The sequence below is a fragment of the Chlorocebus sabaeus genome, chromosome 18 (assembly GCF_047675955.1).
Source record: "Chlorocebus sabaeus isolate Y175 chromosome 18, mChlSab1.0.hap1, whole genome shotgun sequence".
Lineage (NCBI taxonomy): Eukaryota > Metazoa > Chordata > Mammalia > Primates > Cercopithecidae > Chlorocebus > Chlorocebus sabaeus.
Genome location: NC_132921.1, coordinates 49,213,994 through 49,231,643, shown reverse-complemented (window position 1 = coordinate 49,231,643; position 17,650 = coordinate 49,213,994). Strand labels below are relative to the sequence as shown.

The 17,650-nt window shown below is 37.9% G+C and overlaps 1 protein-coding gene across 2 annotated transcripts in view; it reads left to right on the top strand.

Moving 5' to 3' along the window:
* The window catches only part of ASXL3 (ASXL transcriptional regulator 3), a 172,856-nt gene extending 163,119 nt beyond the window's left edge, over positions 1-9,737 (top strand). Inside the window, exon 12 of one of the 2 annotated variants that reach the window (XM_073006406.1) lies at positions 1,368-9,737. In XM_073006406.1, coding sequence (XP_072862507.1) covers positions 1,368-5,078 — 3,711 coding nt within the window. In that variant the 3' untranslated portion in view covers positions 5,079-9,737. The remainder of the gene's footprint in view (positions 1-1,367) is intronic. The other variant, XM_007974328.3, reaches the window with a different exon arrangement.
* The last annotated feature ends 7,913 nt before the right edge of the window (positions 9,738-17,650 follow it).

Below are 17,650 nucleotides of genomic sequence, written 5' to 3'. Positions count from 1 at the left end.
CCAGAACTTAAAGTATAATTTAAAAAAAAAGAAAAGAAAAGAAAATGAGAAACAAGATGGCTCAGGAAGACAGTTTCATCTATCAAAGTTCCAAAGCATAATTCTAAATTGATATGTATAATCTGGAAAAAAGAGAAACAGAATACATGGAAATAGCATCGAATGGGAAGCCCAAAGGCTCTAGTCACTCACTGGTTATATGACCACAGGACAAACTGCTTTACCTGCACAGCCTCAGTTTCCTGAACTGTGAAATGAGGGATGTCAACTAGAGTCTTTCCAGCTCTACACAGCCATGTCTAAGAATGCTTTTAGTGACTAGAGCAACACAGCCTTGCTATGGAATGCTGGTTGTTAGACCTTGTGCCTCATGAATTTGGTGATGAATCTGTGAGTCTCTTAATTACCAAGAATTGGTAAACAGTATGGGTTGGGACATTTACAAAATTCAGCAGATTGTGGATTACCAATATCAAAAGAAACTGCCCAATGCATAAATTCTTTAGAGGCAGAAAATCAGAGTTTCCCTTGCTTTTATGCAAATGTAATAATAATACAATTCCTTTGGAAAACAGAACACTCTGACAAATGTAGTCTCATTCCATCTTTAAAACAGCTCTTTGAAGGAAATAGACCAGAAATAACTAGTCTCATTTTACAACTGAGTTTACAAACTTCTCTTGTGTTCTTATCATACATGTGTAAAGCAGCATGCAAGGTAGCATGGGAGTGCATAAAAATCATACAACATGGCACACGTATACATATGTAACAAACCTGCACGTTGTGCACATGTACCCTAGACCATAAAATATAATTTTAAAAAAAGGAAAAATCATAGAGTTCTTGGCTCAGAGAGGTTATTGGAGAAACTGAGGTACACAGTGATTAACCTAGGATCACAGTTCCTTTGTGTGAAGTCAAAATGAGAGTTCTAATTGTATCTCAGTCAGGGCTTTTTTCTTTATGTCAAATTAAGACAGACAAATACAGTTGAAGTTCCAGTTTTTTATGCCACTAAAAAAGATAATTTCAAAATTAAATATCTTGAAGTCTTTTTAGCCTACTGTAGTTCTAGAAGCATGAATTTTGTATCCATTTATATGACGCATTAAGAAGATGCTTCATTTCCATTCCAAATGAAGTTACAATGGATGTTTTTGTAGATTAAAAACAGATTAAAAACTTAATTTTTTATATTCATGCTACATTTCTTGTTGCTTTATACCCTAAAGGCACATCCAGGGATTTAGGTGTAGTTCATGGCACATTTTGAGATTATCTTTTCCCTTGCATTATCACATTCTGCGTGCCTCCTCTGTGATCATATATGAAGCACATTATATATATTTTTTCTCTCCTTTTAGATTCAGCTTTCCAAAATTGGGCCACCTTTTATAATCAAGAGCCAACCAGTCTCCAAACCCGAGTCTCGAGCATCCACTAGCACATCCATCAGTGGCGGGAGGAACACAGGAGCCAGGACCCTCGCAGATATCAAGGCCCGGGCCCAACAAGCTCGGGCCCAGCGAGAGGCTGCTGCAGCTGCTGCCGTAGCTGCTGCAGCGAGCATTGTCTCTGGAGCCATGGGAAGCCCAGGAGAGGGTGGAAAGGCGAGAACCCTGGCACACATCAAAGAACAGACAAAGGCTAAGCTCTTTGCAAAGCATCAAGCTCGAGCCCATCTCTTCCAGACCTCTAAAGAGACCCGGTTGCCTCCGCTCAGCTCAAAGGAAGGGCCTCCAAACTTAGAAGTCTCTTCTACCCCTGAAACAAAAATGGAAGGTTCGACTGGTGTCATTATTGTCAATCCAAACTGTAGATCTCCTAGCAACAAGTCTGCCCACCTCCGGGAGACCACCACTGTACTACAGCAGTCTCTGAACCCAAGTAAACTTCCAGAAACTGCCACTGACTTATCTGTGCATAGTTCTGATGAAAACATACCTGTGTCACATTTATCTGAGAAAATTGTTTCATCTACCTCTTCTGAAAATAGCAGTGTGCCCATGCTTTTTAATAAAAATTCTGTCCCTGTATCTGTTTGCAGCACTGCTATATCGGGAGCAATTAAAGAACATCCCTTTGTGAGTTCTGTTGATAAATCCTCTGTTCTAATGTCTGTTGACAGTGCAAACACTACAATTTCTGCTTGTAATATAAGCATGTTAAAAACCATCCAGGGAACTGACACTCCATGCATAGCCATTATACCAAAATGTATTGAAAGCACTCCCATTTCAGCCACTACAGAGGGCTCCAGCATATCAAGCTCCATGGATGATAAGCAGTTACTAATATCAAGCAGCAGTGCTAGTAACTTAGTCTCCACTCAGTACACCTCTGTGCCAACTCCTTCCATCGGAAACAATTTGCCAAACCACCTCTCCACTAGCTCTGTCTTGATTCCCCCGACGGGAATTAACAACAGATTTCCTTCTGAGAAGATAGCCATACCTGGGAGTGAAGAACAGGCCACTGTATCCATGGGTACCACTGTGAGAGCAGCCCTCAGCTGCAGTGATTCCGTAGCGGTCACAGACTCTCTGGTTGCACACCCAACCGTTGCAATGTTTAGTGGAAACATGCTGACAATAAACTCTTATGATAGTCCTCCCAAGTTAAGTGCTGAAAGCCTGGACAAAAATTCAGGGCCTCGAAACAGGGCAGATAATTCTGGAAAACCTCAGCAACCACAGGGGGGCTTTGCACCAGCAGCCATAAACCGATCAATTCCGTGTAAAGTCATTGTTGACCACAGCACCACGCTGACCTCCAGTTTGTCTCTGACTGTCTCCGTTGAAAGTTCAGAAGCCAACTTGGACCTGCAGGGCAGGCCAGTGAGGACAGAGGCATCCGTACAGCCCATGGCGTGTCCTCAGGTGTCTGTGATTAGCAGGCCTGAGCCAGTTGCCGGTGAAGGTGTAGATCACAGTTCCACTTTCATTGCTGCTTCGGCAGCAAAACAAGAGTGTAAAATATTGCAGGCCACCTGCACAAGTCTCCGAGAATTACCCCTTGTTCCAGATAAATTAAATGAGCCGACTGCTCCTAGTCATAACTTTGCTGAGCAGGCACGTGGCCCAGCTACGTTCAAAAGTGAGGCAGACACAACCTGTAGCAATCAGTATAACCCAAGTAACCGGATTTGCTGGAGTGATGATGGGATGAGGAGCACAGGACAGCCTCTGGTTACTCACTCGGGTTCAAGTAAACAAAAGGAGTATCTAGAGCAAAATTGTCCAAAGGCTATCAAAACTGAACATGCCAGCTACTTGAACGTGTCTGAACTTCATCCCAGGAATCTCATAACAAATGTTGCTCTTCCTGTGAAATCTGAACTTCATGAAGCAGACAAGGGCTTTAGAATGGACACTGAAGACTTCCCCGGCCCTGAGCTGCCGCCTCCAGCTGCAGAGGTAGCCTCTAGTGTACAAAAAACACAGAACGTGAAAGCTTCCACCTCGAGTCCCATGGAAGAGGCTATTTCCTTGGCTACGGACACCCTGAAAAGAGTCCCTGGTGCAGGGAGCTCAAGCTGTCGTCTGTCCTCTGTGGAGGCTAACAACCCGCTGGTGACGCAGTTACTACAGGGCAACCTGCCTTTGGAAAAAGTGTTGCCGCAACCCAGATTGGGAGCCAAGCTTGAAATCAACAGGCTTCCGTTGCCTCTTCAAACTACCTCAGTGGGTAAAACAGCACCAGAGAGAAACGTTGAAATTCCGCCCAGCTCTCCAAATCCAGATGGTAAGGGCTACTTGGCAGGGACTCTTGCACCACTCCAAATGAGAAAGCGAGAAAACCACCCCAAAAAGAGAGTAGCTAGGACTGTAGGAGAACACACTCAAGTTAAATGTGAACCAGGAAAATTGTTGGTGGAGCCAGATGTTAAAGGGGTGCCTTGTGTCATCAATTCTGGCATGAGTCAGCTGGGACACAGCCAGACATTTAAGCAAGAATGGCTAAACAAGCACTCCATGCAGAACAGAATTGTTCACAGCCCTGAGGTCAAACAGCAAAAGAGACTGCTCCCCTCGTGTAGCTTCCAGCAGAACCTATTTCATGTTGACAAGAATGGCGGCTTCCACCCTGACGCTGGTACCTCACACAGACAGCAGTTTTACCAAATGCCTATGGCTGCCAGGGGCCCCATTCCTACTGCAGCTCTATTACAGGCCTCTTCCAAGACCCCAGTGGGGTGTAATGCATTTGCCTTCAACAGGCATCTTGAACAGAAGGGATTGGGAGAGGTTAGTCTTTCCTCAGCACCTCACCAGCTAAGGTTAGCCAACATGTTGTCCCCTAATATGCCCATGAAAGAAGGTGATGAGGTGGGAGGCACTGCGCATGCAATGCCAAACAAAGCACTAGTACATCCGCCGCCACCGCCTCCCCCTCCCCCTCCCCCTCCACCCTTGGCTTTGCCCCCACCTCCCCCACCACCACCTCCACTACCTCCACCTCTCCCTAATGCAGAAGTCCCATCCGATCCAAAACAACCTCCAGTTACCATGGAAACCACTAAGAGACTTAGTTGGCCACAGTCCACGGGCATATGTAGCAATATAAAATCGGAACCTCTTTCTTTTGAGGAAGGTTTAAGCAGCAGCTGTGAACTGGGCATGAAACAAGTTTCCTATGACCAGAATGAAATGAAAGAACAGTTAAAAGCATTCGCACTAAAAAATGCAGATTTCTCTTCCTATTTGCTTTCTGAGCCACAAAAGCCTTTTACCCAATTAGCTGCTCAGAAAATGCAGGTGCAGCAACAACAGCAGCTCTGTGGAAATTATCCAACAATACACTTTGGTAGCACGAGTTTCAAAAGGGCAGCATCTGCAATTGAAAAGTCCATTGGGATTTTGGGAAGTGGCTCCAATCCTGCCACGGGCTTGCCTGGTCAGAACGCTCAGATGCCCGTTCAGAACTTTGCCGACAGCAGCAATGCAGATGAATTGGAACTGAAATGCTCTTGCCGGCTGAAAGCCATGATTGTGTGCAAAGGCTGTGGGGCCTTCTGCCATGACGACTGCATAGGTCCTTCAAAACTCTGTGTAGCATGCCTGGTTGTACGATAAGAGCTGAGTGAAAGATGCAGTATCCCTTTTCCACACGGAAAAGCCAAATAGCATCAGCAGCAACACATCGAATAATACAGTGGTTTCTATCATGCTAATTTATTTTGCTTTGAAGCAGGTACCTTTTCTCTATGGCAGCATTTTCTTGCATTTCTCATAAAGGGGAGGATTCATTCCCAACTGAATGGCTCACTGGCATGTCTTTTACATGTTCAGTTGCCATTCCTAGCTTTGGAAAGTTTCTTTCTGTCCATGTGTATACAAGTCAATGCCCCATTTTTGTTTTTCTTTTAACCCAGGTGTAGATAGGAAAAGGAAATTTTTAATTACTTAATAACCAGAAATGCAGATATATAAAGAGAATGAGAGGAATGATTTAAAGTGGTTATGCATTTTTCTATAGATGAGCCATTACAGCAAGGAATTTTACAGTTGACTTTTCTGGACCTAGCTTTACCACAGTGATTAAATCCTATTTAGAAAGGGGAGTCTGATTTAAATGTGTGATTCTTTGTATTTACTCCTATCACAAAAGATATATGAAAGGAGGTATGCCATTGATGAAATCCATTATCCTGAGTATTACCTTTCCTCCTGTTTTACTCTTTCTCAAAGACTATGGCAGAATATCTGGATCTTCCTTGGATTTTGTACACATATTTTAGTGAAATGTGTCCTACATCTGAAATTTCAGCATGGGACTCCTGCCCAGCAATCTGGTTCTAGCCGTTTGACACCTAATCATATGAAATCAATTGGTCAGCCAATAGCCATAAGCCCAGAGGATTTTAGAGCTTCATGTATGGCTTTTAAGAGTAGGTTTGAAAAAAAAAAAAAAAAAGGCCCTAAAATTCAAAGCAAGGAAATAAAATGCTGTATGTGAACACATAAATGCGTTGATAATGTAAATATCCTATTCATGGTAATGAATTACTAGATATTAAAAGTGGGGGGTGGAAATCATTGTAGCCCTTTATTGATGACACCCGTGCATTCTGGCCTCAGACCTTGCAGAGGTTGGCCATCTCCTTTTAAAAGTGTCATTGATGATAAGAGGGACTACCCAAGGCTAAAGCATCAACATTTTTCAGAACAATTATTTTTCTCATTATTTACAACCTATATAATTCAACCCTTATTTTAAAAAAACTGTTCTAGGTATGGCATGTTTGTTTTTCCCTCAGATATATTCAATACATTCTTCATATTTAGGGGAACTGCTTTTGAAAAAGGGATACTGCATCTTAACAGTTATCTTCTGTGTGCATCCAGTAAAATCTGCGTGTTGAGTATTTGAGCTACATTCCATATACTTTGGCCACCCTCAAACCAGAGGACAGCCGTAGTTCAGGAGGCTCTGTTTTCAAAAGCAAGTTCAGAAGCACATGCACATTGAGGAAAGATGAAAGAAAACAAAAACCAACCACGCCCATTTAACTTCAGATTACAGAGCACAAAATGTGGAGTGCCATTAACCCATTGATTGATTGTGGCTGTAGAATTTAAAAAACAAACGTGGGGGGGTGGGGAATCATCTGTATCCAGGGTAAGAATGACCGATATTTTCACATGGGATCATCCTAGTCACTGTAAACTTTTTGACATTCCCGTAAAACACGTCTTAAAAGTTGACTGGAATGAGCAGAAATTACATTCCTGAAAACAAGAACACTTGTGATTTTTTATAATAACAAACTATGTGATATGTTTTTTTTTCTCCATATTTATTGTGATGTTGCCAAATTTCTTTAGGTGATAGAGACATCATTTCGAATAACAAATTGCTGATAGTGAGAGGTACTTTATCTTAGAAAGAAAAGAAAGGCCTGCTGCTATAGCCATGATTTTGGTGCTTCAGTACTGTCATTTCTGGTTTTCACAGTAAAATTGGCAAAACTAATGACTGAGAAAGGTAGCAATGCACTTAACCAGCCTTTCCCGAGGAATGCAGCATAAGTTCCAGCGGATCCTTAGTTTTCTCTTCACTGCACGCCAGATTGTGTTGGGATGGCATCCTTATCAGTGGTGTCTTTTGTCTGCCTGGCTCTGATATCATCCTGATTTCAAAGATCATGCTCTTAGTCTCACAGCGGGGCACCCCTATAATATAGACACTTGCATGCCAACTCCTTCCAAATTCAACCACTGCTTTACCAGTGTCAGATACTGTCTACACCAGCAAATTGAAGCCCATCACATCAGTAACTGACATGGTATTGGAAGAAACTCCAGTCTACAGAACCTTTGCACTCGGTATGTGAGGTACAATTGAGGCTGATGAGGTACTGAGCTCATTATCAGTTCCTTCGTTATTGAATACTGCCTGCAAGTTGCTTATTGGGAATAAGGAAAAGTGTCCTTCTGTATGTTTTAATTTCTCACATAACAGGCTTGGAGAATCAGTTGTTGATAGTGCATGGATTCTATCATCCAGGTCCGATTAGCATAATTTTTCTGTGCCCTTGCTTTTTTTTTTTTTTTTTTTTTTTTTTTGCTCCAGTTCAAATTCCTAGTGTTCTCACATGGTTTATATTACTGAAAAATTAGTATCTTTAAGCTAAAATACAAGGGAAAGGAAGAAGAGAAATTTAGATGTAAAATGTGGGTCAGATATTTTATAGGTTTCCATTTGAGATATGTATACACACAAAAGCCAGTATATTTGAATTGACTGAGTAGGTTCTTAGTTTTCTGATTTCTACACGTGTCTGCTATGTGCAAATGGAGTATGTTATTTACTACGTGGTTATTGTGGTGTCGTGTGCAAATGTTAGCACGTGCGTTATCCTGATTACTGGACACAGTTTTATTCTTACCAGGAATAGAACTTGCACATGTACCATACAATTTTTTTTTTTTTTAATCACAAAGGATGTATTTCCCTAAGTAGCACTTTTGGAGCAGGGGAAGGAAGAAAACTGCTATTCCCTAATCCTCCTCCTATAAGATATGCATATGCCTGAGGTGTATAAAGACATTTAGATTAGTTAATGGGCATGTTAATAAGAGCATTCTGATGCAAATTCATTTTCAAAATGAAAATATTTTTTTCTTCCCCAAAGTGAGAATAGCAGAAATTTTGGTGAACTGAGCACCATAGTTATATAATATTTCCCTGCGAAGGTCTAGTTTGAAGAAAGCAAAACTTGAAAACAAACCTATGAGGTTGAGCCTGGTTGCTATAAAGACTTTGGGGTGGTGTGTGTTTCTGGGATGAGCTATATAGAAGGTTTAGTTAACTGCTGGACCTTGGATATTCTTACTTGGTTCAAAATAAATACACAAAAACAAGCTGGTGCGTATGGTGCTTTATAATGCAGTGGAGAGTAAGAATACACATTGCTGTAGCCCCATTTCATTTACAAACCCTCGCACAATTTCAAAAGTGGAAGTTACCGTGGCCTCTGGTTTCCCAGTTCCTCAGTGGTATAATGAAGTCCCAGGTTTTAGAAGCTGAAGCCAAGCCTAGGGTAGCATCGTCTGTATAGTGGTGAGGCCCAGCACAGCGGTAGCTGCCTAGTGGGAATGACCCCTTCTGAGCACGCAGAGCCCAGAGTCACTGTCCATCTGCGTTCCCAGAGAACAATTGTGAAGAGTCCTAGAACAGGAACTCGGAATCAGACTGTCAGGGGCCTATGCAGCCAAAATGTTACTAAATATAAAATTCCTGTCGTCTTCAGTCTTCATGCTTTGTCACTGTAAAGCGAACAAAAAGCATTTTTACTATAATTTAAAGGAGCTGCTTTTTTATAGCACATACTATTTCGCTTTGTACTATATTTGATAGTTGCAGAATAATTTAGACTGTAGAAAAACTTTGTTGTATTTGTACTGTTCTTGAATGTTTCAAAGAAAGTGCTTTACTTGGTTGCCATAATTTTCTTGTACTGCTGTATTCCCCTCCGTCCCCTACTTCATGGAAACCTGATACGATACATATTTTCAGTAGTCTTTTTTTTTTTTTTTTTTTTAATGTGTGTTCGTTTGTACTTTTTTCTTTTTTTTTTTTGGTCAGTATTCTGAATGTTTACATCTGTTTGACATTAGCCATTTAATGCCTTTTTTAAAGGCGGTATTACTCCTACAGTGTAACAGCAAAATGTGAAATCAACCCAAACATAACATGCATGACAAACACAGATTGGGGGCGAAGGCCCTGAACCTACATAGACATTTTATATCAGCATACAGAAAAGTAAAATCCTCCTTCAGTCCTCTACCAAAGAATATATTATTCCCACAGGAAAAACTCAGAAAAGGTGTGTAAAATCCTCAGAAGGGGGAGCAGTTGATTCAGTAAGACTGCAACAATTTAATACTGTTACGCTTGCTTTGATACCTGACTAAATGTGACTGAGTGCAACAAGCATTTAAAAAAATTTTTAGACAGTGTTTTGTTTAGAATTCAGGGATCATGCATTCTTTAATGGTGCTGTTTGTTTTTTATTTCTTTTCTACAAAGAAAACAAGTGTTGCCTACAAAAGTGACTGCTCACAATACCATAAGTTAAATGAAATGAAATGTTTGTCTCTTCATGTTTCTCTGTCTTTCCCTTTCTCAAAGTAACAACTTGGGTTTCAATATTAAGATATTCTGGAGAAAATAAAGAAATTAAACATGAAATAATTGTCATTTTAATTTTTTAATAAAATGAAGTAATTTATATATGTTAAATGTACTAACAATTGAAAATTCTATTTTAAAAAAGTATAGGGACAACTTAAACCATATACTGTTAAATTACCCATGCTGCTTTTTGGTAATGGTGACTTGTCAACATATAGTCATAACTATGGTTAAAACAGGAAATGCTAAAACTGAAACTTCAGAAATGAATGGTAGCCGTTAATGCTTATCATTTAAGACTATATTTGAATTTTCTGTTTTCATTAAGGTCTTCATTTTTTATACCAAAAAGCATTCAGATAAACAAATTGTTACTATCACATGTATTTTTAACTTTCAAAATGAATAATTCAGAAAATGATCTCTTAAAAGAATTGCTTTGGTTAATTTTTAAAAATCCTACATGAAATATTATAGCTAGAGTTATTTGAATGAAATGCTGTGAGCCATTAAAATAAAATTGGCTCGGTTATATTTACCTAGGTTAAAGAAATATGCATATCTTTTCAGTAAGATGAATCAACGCATTAAACGCAGTTGGCTACTAAATCTGCTGTTTTTCATCTACACAGAAAATGTTGTGTTTAGCCACCAGATGGCGAAAGAGGATATTTACTTTTGTAGGGAAAAAAATACTTTTTCCTCCTCCAAAAACCAAATTTAATAGTAATACTAAAAGTCCAATTTATTCAAGTCAGTAGAGGATGGGTATTTCTAGGTTAATTACATTATTTTCACAACGATGATGCTTTTTTGTTCCACTATTTTTTCTACTAACATATTTACAAAATGCTTTCTTAATTTTATTTTGAATTGCAGAGTTTGTTTTTAAAATTTTTTCTCATTACATTACCCCACAGGCATTATCTAGTCCAAAACCTATTAGGATAAAACTGAACAGCTCAGCATTCTCTAAGCTGACATTTAGTGAAACTTATCTGAATGCTCTGTGCGTTTTTAATAAAAGTACAATTACACAATTTTTGTATAAATGTCCCATTATTTTAATACAATAATGTAGCCTAATTTGAATAATAATTTATGTTAGAATCTAAAGTATTTATTTGTATCCATCATAGCAGTTATCAAAGAACAAATGATTTATCCAGTATTTACCCACATAAATACTTCATTGTAATCGAACATAATTATGTTATTTAGAAGGATCCCAGCTAGCATGTAGTTGATACAACAGTTCTGGCCTTCTTTCTACAGAAGACAATTGAACAGAAATCCTAGAAAGTGTTTCACATCCCATAAAATTATTTGAAGTTTATAGATCGCGTAGACTGAATATTTTCAAGTGAAGATCACACACAGTGCTTCACAGTGATCTGCAAAAATGATAAGTTGAAATAATCAAATGTCACAACTAATTTAGAAGTCTAAATTGAGTGGTGAACCCAGTCCTCGTCCCTATAGAAACTTACCCAAGTTGCGGCTGTAATGACCATAGACTCTCACTACTTAGAGGAAAATTGCTTGAGTTAACAAAACAGGTTGAAGTATTGACCATTTTATTTAACCAGTTTTAAGTTTTGCAACTATAGTAAATATCCCATTGTGCTATCTATTTAAGTAAAGCATGTATTAAAAATATTTGGCAATCTTTGAAGGGTCAACCAACCAATCTAAACACATGCTACACAAAAGAAATGGCCCTATAAAAACACATCAGCGAAGACTGGCTGAATGGCAGTACTGTGAATGAAGGAACCCCTGAGTCTGCTTTTATCAGTAGTTAGGATTTTTACTTAGTACCTTCATTGTATTTATGGGAAAGTCTGTTTCAGAGGTACTTTGTTTAAGCTAAAATTACCATCTAAAGTCTCATTTTTAAATTTTTATTTCTTCATTGTAAATTCACAAATTATAGTTGTACATATTTATGGGTTAAAAAGTGATGTTACAATTTATGAATACAATATGGAGTAGTTAAATCAAGCTAGTGAACATAGTCATCATCTCAAATACTTGTTTTTTTTTGTGGTGAGAATATTTGAAATGTACTCAGTAGTTTTGAAGTGTACAGGTCCTCATTTACTAAACTCACCATGCTGTGCAAATGGACACTCCTCATAAATAACAACTTGGCCCGAGAGTAGGGGCACCAGCTCCTTTAAAACAAGGTCTCAGACACTTGAAGTTTTACACATTCCATCTCATTTTCTATAGGGTCATCACAAAATCTTCATTTTGTCAAAAGGTTTTAAATTGAAAATATATTTCACTGTTGATTCAACTTATATCTGTAGTTTCATATTATGATTTTCTTTCAGGAAAACACTGTGTCCAGAATCTTCATTCTTCAATGAAGAAGGGACACAGAGGGACCTCAGAGGAGTGCAGAACTATGGTTCCATTTTCCTTGATTGATTTCAGTGACCAATTCTGGGATGTTATAGCATCGTCCCAGATATAGCAAAGTATGACTGACCTCAGTAACGGTAGGAAATGTGAGCTTTTCCTGGGTTTTCCTCTCCTCCTATAGAAGTGACAACATTTATGTGTATCCATTTATATATAAATGAAACATTTCCTAGTGTAATATGAACATCATTTGCAGATCAGTTTGTCTTAAAATGAGGATTTGAAAGGGTTGGCGTAGGAATAGGGACAGTATTCTATAATGGCTTCTAAGTGGAAGCCACTAACACATTTTATACCCCTTCTTCCTTTAACCTGTAAGTTCGATGTAGATTTCTTTGTTTCTTTTGGTGCATATTTTTGATAAAATCTTTACATCTCCAGGAAGAATACTAAAAGCTATGCAAAAGTAGCTGGTAGCTTAGAAAACTTCAACAAATTTAAAAACTTTTATGAACTATATTCAGAGTAGGACTTTATGAATAACCTATTACCTCTCCTTGATAAATACTGAGTGTCCTCACCTTTTGTTCATCAGAAAGACTGTGAGATTGGTAGCAGCCAGTTTCTTTCTTTTTCTTCTTCATATGCTGATATTGGAAAGAGTCTTTGGTAGAAACTTTTCTGTCCAAAAAGATTTGCTTGGCAGCAACTGGGAATAATCAAAGCTACCAGTCCTTACAATTCCAGTTTTATAATTGTGACTTTCAGTAATATTATTACCTTAAAAAATAAGCCTAAAGAAGACATTATGATCTGAATATGGAGGAGATTTTACAAATTCCCTTCATATCGATAAACTTTTAAGTTTTCAGTGTATACTACAGCGATTTTCCAGAGCTGTTCCAAAAAGGCCTTATTAAAAAAATATAGCATTCATTTAGAAATAATTGATAACATTAAAAATAATTTATTAAATTATTTAAAATAACAGTTAAGATAGCATTATTTTAAAATTTCTATTAAAAATAAAGATTAAAAAGTCATAGTTGATAACATTAAATGTATTAATTTTAAAATAATAATTGATATTAGTGAAATGCACTGTAACAAGTGCCACAAAGCATTTTACAGGTATTATCACATTTTTAAAAAAAAACCTATAAAGAAAGCACCATTTTTGTATCTATGTAATAAATAAGGAATCTGAGGCTTAGAGAGCTTAAAGTTAAGGACACTCAGCTAAGATTTGGGGTATAAAGATTTATCAGAAACAAAAGCTCATCCTCTTATTTGCTAGAATATGCAATGACTGCTACACAGATTTTGCTAACTCCTGAGGATTCCTAGAAAAATCAGAGGGTCTCAGACCTTGAAAAAATATATAGGTCAGTGGGAAAGACAATAAAATAATTTAGTCTGACAAAAATATAACCCAGATATGTGCAAGGTTCAATGAGGAAGGAAGCAACCAAGTGGGTAAAACTATGTAGGGTTGCCAGTGGCTGAGAATGAGACCTCTAGAAGGACACATATTCCCCTCATCTGCCATGGTTTAAGGGCAGTACCACGGGGCAGGAGAGCAAGTTTTTCCCCATCGGTATACCAATTGCTTTCCTGGAACAGGCTTCATCAATAAAGAGACTGTTTTTTTCTGATAATGATCTTTTTAAGTTTTTTGACTGTCCACTAGAGAGAAAAAAATCAAGCTTGTAAAGAATTAAAGTTAGTTTTCTTCAGAAGTCTTACTGGGGACTATAGACTCAGGATTATAGCCTTGGAGAGATCTTTCAGAGAGGTGCCATAAGACTATTCCAAAACTGTTTTGGCTCATCGCTTTTATACAGGCAGTGAAGGTTCAGTACGTGCAAAATCATATCAAATTCTGGGTGCAAGAGTACATCTGGTTATAAATTGTAGAGGCATAATCACTGACCCTGCAGGCATCATCTTATTGTAGGAATAGGCAAGGCCTAGGATCATTTATCCTTTAAGGAATATAGTGACTCATTCAAGAGATGTGGGAACCGTGTGCTCTATCCAGTTTTGTCTTCAAAGCATTCTTCCAGAGAACTGCATCTTGTCACAGAGTCAGGGGCTTTGTGAAATTATGCTGGCAGGCAGACATGAGCAAGCATGGCTTTCTATATTTACTACTTGATCCTTTACATAGTTCAGAGCTCTGTCCCTAAAGCCTTCTTTCATGAATCTAGGAATTTGTTCAGATGTTGGTAATGTTAATAATTGACATTTTAGAAGTTAACATATTGAAACAATATTTATGGTGCCTGATGTCCTTGGTGGTCATTGATTGTTTAATACTTTTTTAAAAATATAAGACATATTCCTGTATGTAAAAGTCAACTAGTGTTACAGAGACTACTACAGAAACCAATGGCAAAAAAAATGGAGTATCTTGATATAAATTGCAAAGTGAGCAATTAATTTTTTTAAAGGAGAAGAAATTGTTTCTGACTATTCATATTACTTAATAGGACTCAGATAAGAAAACAAAGAGTTACACATGCAAGCTGCAAGTTTGGATTGAAGTCAGGGAACTTATAAATGTGTCATCCAGTACTTTTGAGAAATAAAAGCTCCCCACTCTGCTGGCGATCACAGAAGGAAAATATTTTCATCATTGGAGAAAATGAAAGCATACAAGAGTCATCCAGCTGATAACACCAAGATATATATAGTGCCAGAGATTAGCTTCACCTGTGTCAGTATTTTTCCAAGACACGCTCGCCTGGTTAAGTGAATCCTACCACTCTCTTAATTCCACACTGGTGACTGAGGACACAAGCGATGACTGTCACTCCACAGAGAAGCCTAGTCTGTAGCACCAAGTGGTCCATGCTGCGTTGTCATCCTGCCTCAGCTGTGAGAGCGTGACGTTGGGTGATTCACATTCCTGCTTCGTGTCTGACTCATCATCTTGCCCACAGGCCAAACCCATATTTTATCACCTCTTGCTTGCAAATATTTATCTTAAAGCCATCTGGCAACCTAATGTTTTAAGTATCTTAATAAGTATTTATTTGAAGATAATGTGAAACTAAGAAATTTATAACTTTACATTTAGTGAGAAATTGCATTTTCCTATTTTCAAAAAGAGATTTTAACTTCCTTTTCTACTTAAGTAAAACATGTCATCTCACTGAATATAAAAAGACCTTACTCCTTGACCTTTAATAGTTGTCAAGGGATTCTAAAGACGAAGGCACTTTCGGTGCCAAAATTCATCCAACATTCGATAAGCAAAATTTTTTTTATCACCATCTCTATGCTAGGCCCTGAATTACACAGAATACAGCGTTTTTCTGGTGACTTGATTTTTCAAGAAAATTTGTACCATAAAACATTATCATAAGGCGGAAGACATTTATCAGAAATGCTATTCAAACATACCTTTCTGGGTCATCCTATTTCCCAGAACAGCTTGCGTATGGATGGAGAGAATAATTGAGGAATGCAAGTTCTGAAAAGATGTCTTTTTTGAAGTTATATTTAATTTCCAGACTGCTTTCTCCAGGCTCAGAGTCAAAATATTTAGCAAGATAGTAGAAGATGCAAAATAGTTTTCTGCATCTTCTATTGGAGAAACTATACTTTCTAATATAAAATGGGGAAAAAGAAAGAAAGAAAAACTCCCATATATGGAGAATGGTTTGTCATCAAATTTGGCTCATCTGGAGAAAACAGCACAGATGGTCTAGCTTGCTTCAGGATTGCAGTTTCGTGCCATGCATGATTCACCAGAGAAGGTAAATCAGCATCTGTTCATTTCATTTTGTGTTCTCTGTTGTAGTCATAGGTAGTAATGTGCATTAACATTCTTTTGTTGCTAGACCTTAGCAAGCAAATGAGTGTTATTTTCTAGCTAAATTAGACATTATTTTTTCTATAGTTTTACATTCAGATTAATGAAGTGATGCTGAAAAAAAATAAAACCACCTTTCCAGCTTACTAAGATTTGGGAACTCTTCGCTTGGAACACCCTTTCGTCAAGACCTAAAAGTAATTTCCTTCTTTTTTATTTTTTTTTTGAAGACTATCAAAGTAATTTATCAGAAAAAAAAAAAAACTGGACTCTGTAATCAGTTATTCTTGCACGTGGTTGTTTATTAAAATATGGTCACGGGACATTTCTGTTTATGACTGTGAAGGTGGATTTTAAAACATCCTTCCACACACAGATTTGACCTGTTTTTATGTTTCATAGTAGGCTAATATATTACCAAAAATGAATGATAACTTTAATAATGGAAAAATCTGATTTCCTGACTCATAGTTTAGCAAATAGATTTATGCAAATCTGATGAAGTTAGTTTCTGTGTGGAAAGCAAATGTCTTTCTGGACTGTGTACAATACAGATCCCTATATTCCTTTTTGGTCATTCCCTGAGTTATATCTTATGGTTACAGGGAGCTACAGTTCATTTATGGTGAGCCTTATATGTCTCTGGACTAAAATTTACTGAAGAGAAGGTGTAATATCTCTTCTACTTTGGTATCTGTAGTTGCTTCTATCATGCATAACATGGGGATAATTCATTAATATACACAATAAATGTTTGTGTCGTAGATTTCTCTTTGCCAAGGCATGGCAGAGATGCTATGGGTACCACAATGAACGAATTGTCAACATTCTTGAGCTTTTGTTCTAGTGGATGGAGACAGGTAACAAAGAGATAAATACAAAACACATATAGTATATTTGAAAGTGGTAAGTGCTATGAAGGAAAACAAAGCATCGTAAGTGTATAAAAAATATCAGAATGTGGAGGTTGTAATGTATAAAGGGCTCCCAGAGAAGGCCTCGCTGAAAAGGTGCTATGAACTGAAATGTGGCCCCCCTACCAAATTCATAAGTTGAACCTCTAAACCCAATGTAACTGTATGTGGAAATAAGACCTATAAGGAGGTCATTAAACTTAAATAAGGTCATAAGGGTGGGACTGTAATCCAAGAAAATTGATGTCCTTATAAGAAGAGCGAGACACCAGATCTCTGTGTGTTCATGTGAACACAGAGGAAAGACCATGTGAGGACACAGCAAGAAGGCTGCCATCTGCAAGCCAGGAAGAGAGACCTCTCCAGAAACCAACCCTGCTGTCACTTTGATTTTGGACTTCCAGCGTCCAGAACTATAAGAAAATAAGTTTCTATTGTTGAAGCCACCAGTCCATGGTATTCTGTTGTGCAGCCCAAAACAACCGAGAGGGAAAGAATATTTGCATAGAGAATGGAAGATGTGAAAGTGTGGGAACACATCAAGTGGACAACAAGTGGAGAGGCCTCCTATGCAGAGGCAGAAACAAATGTAAGGCTCTGGATCTCAGTGTACTATGGTAGGTAATTAAAATAAAATTATCTCTCATTCTCAGAATCTCCTATTAAGATGAGGAGGCTCCTATACAAGGTAAGATAATGAACTTGTAAGGCTTTCTGTTTATCAAGGTTCTTGCATGAGTGATGAGATCAGCTATTTTCGAAGACCCAACTTGACAAAAAGTATAACTTTTTCAGTAAATGATTTAAATTATTTATTTTTCCTTTGCCCATGTTCTTAGACTTCTAAGAAAAAGTAGGATTATTTATTCACCAAGCAAGATAATAAAGGGTCTTATGTATT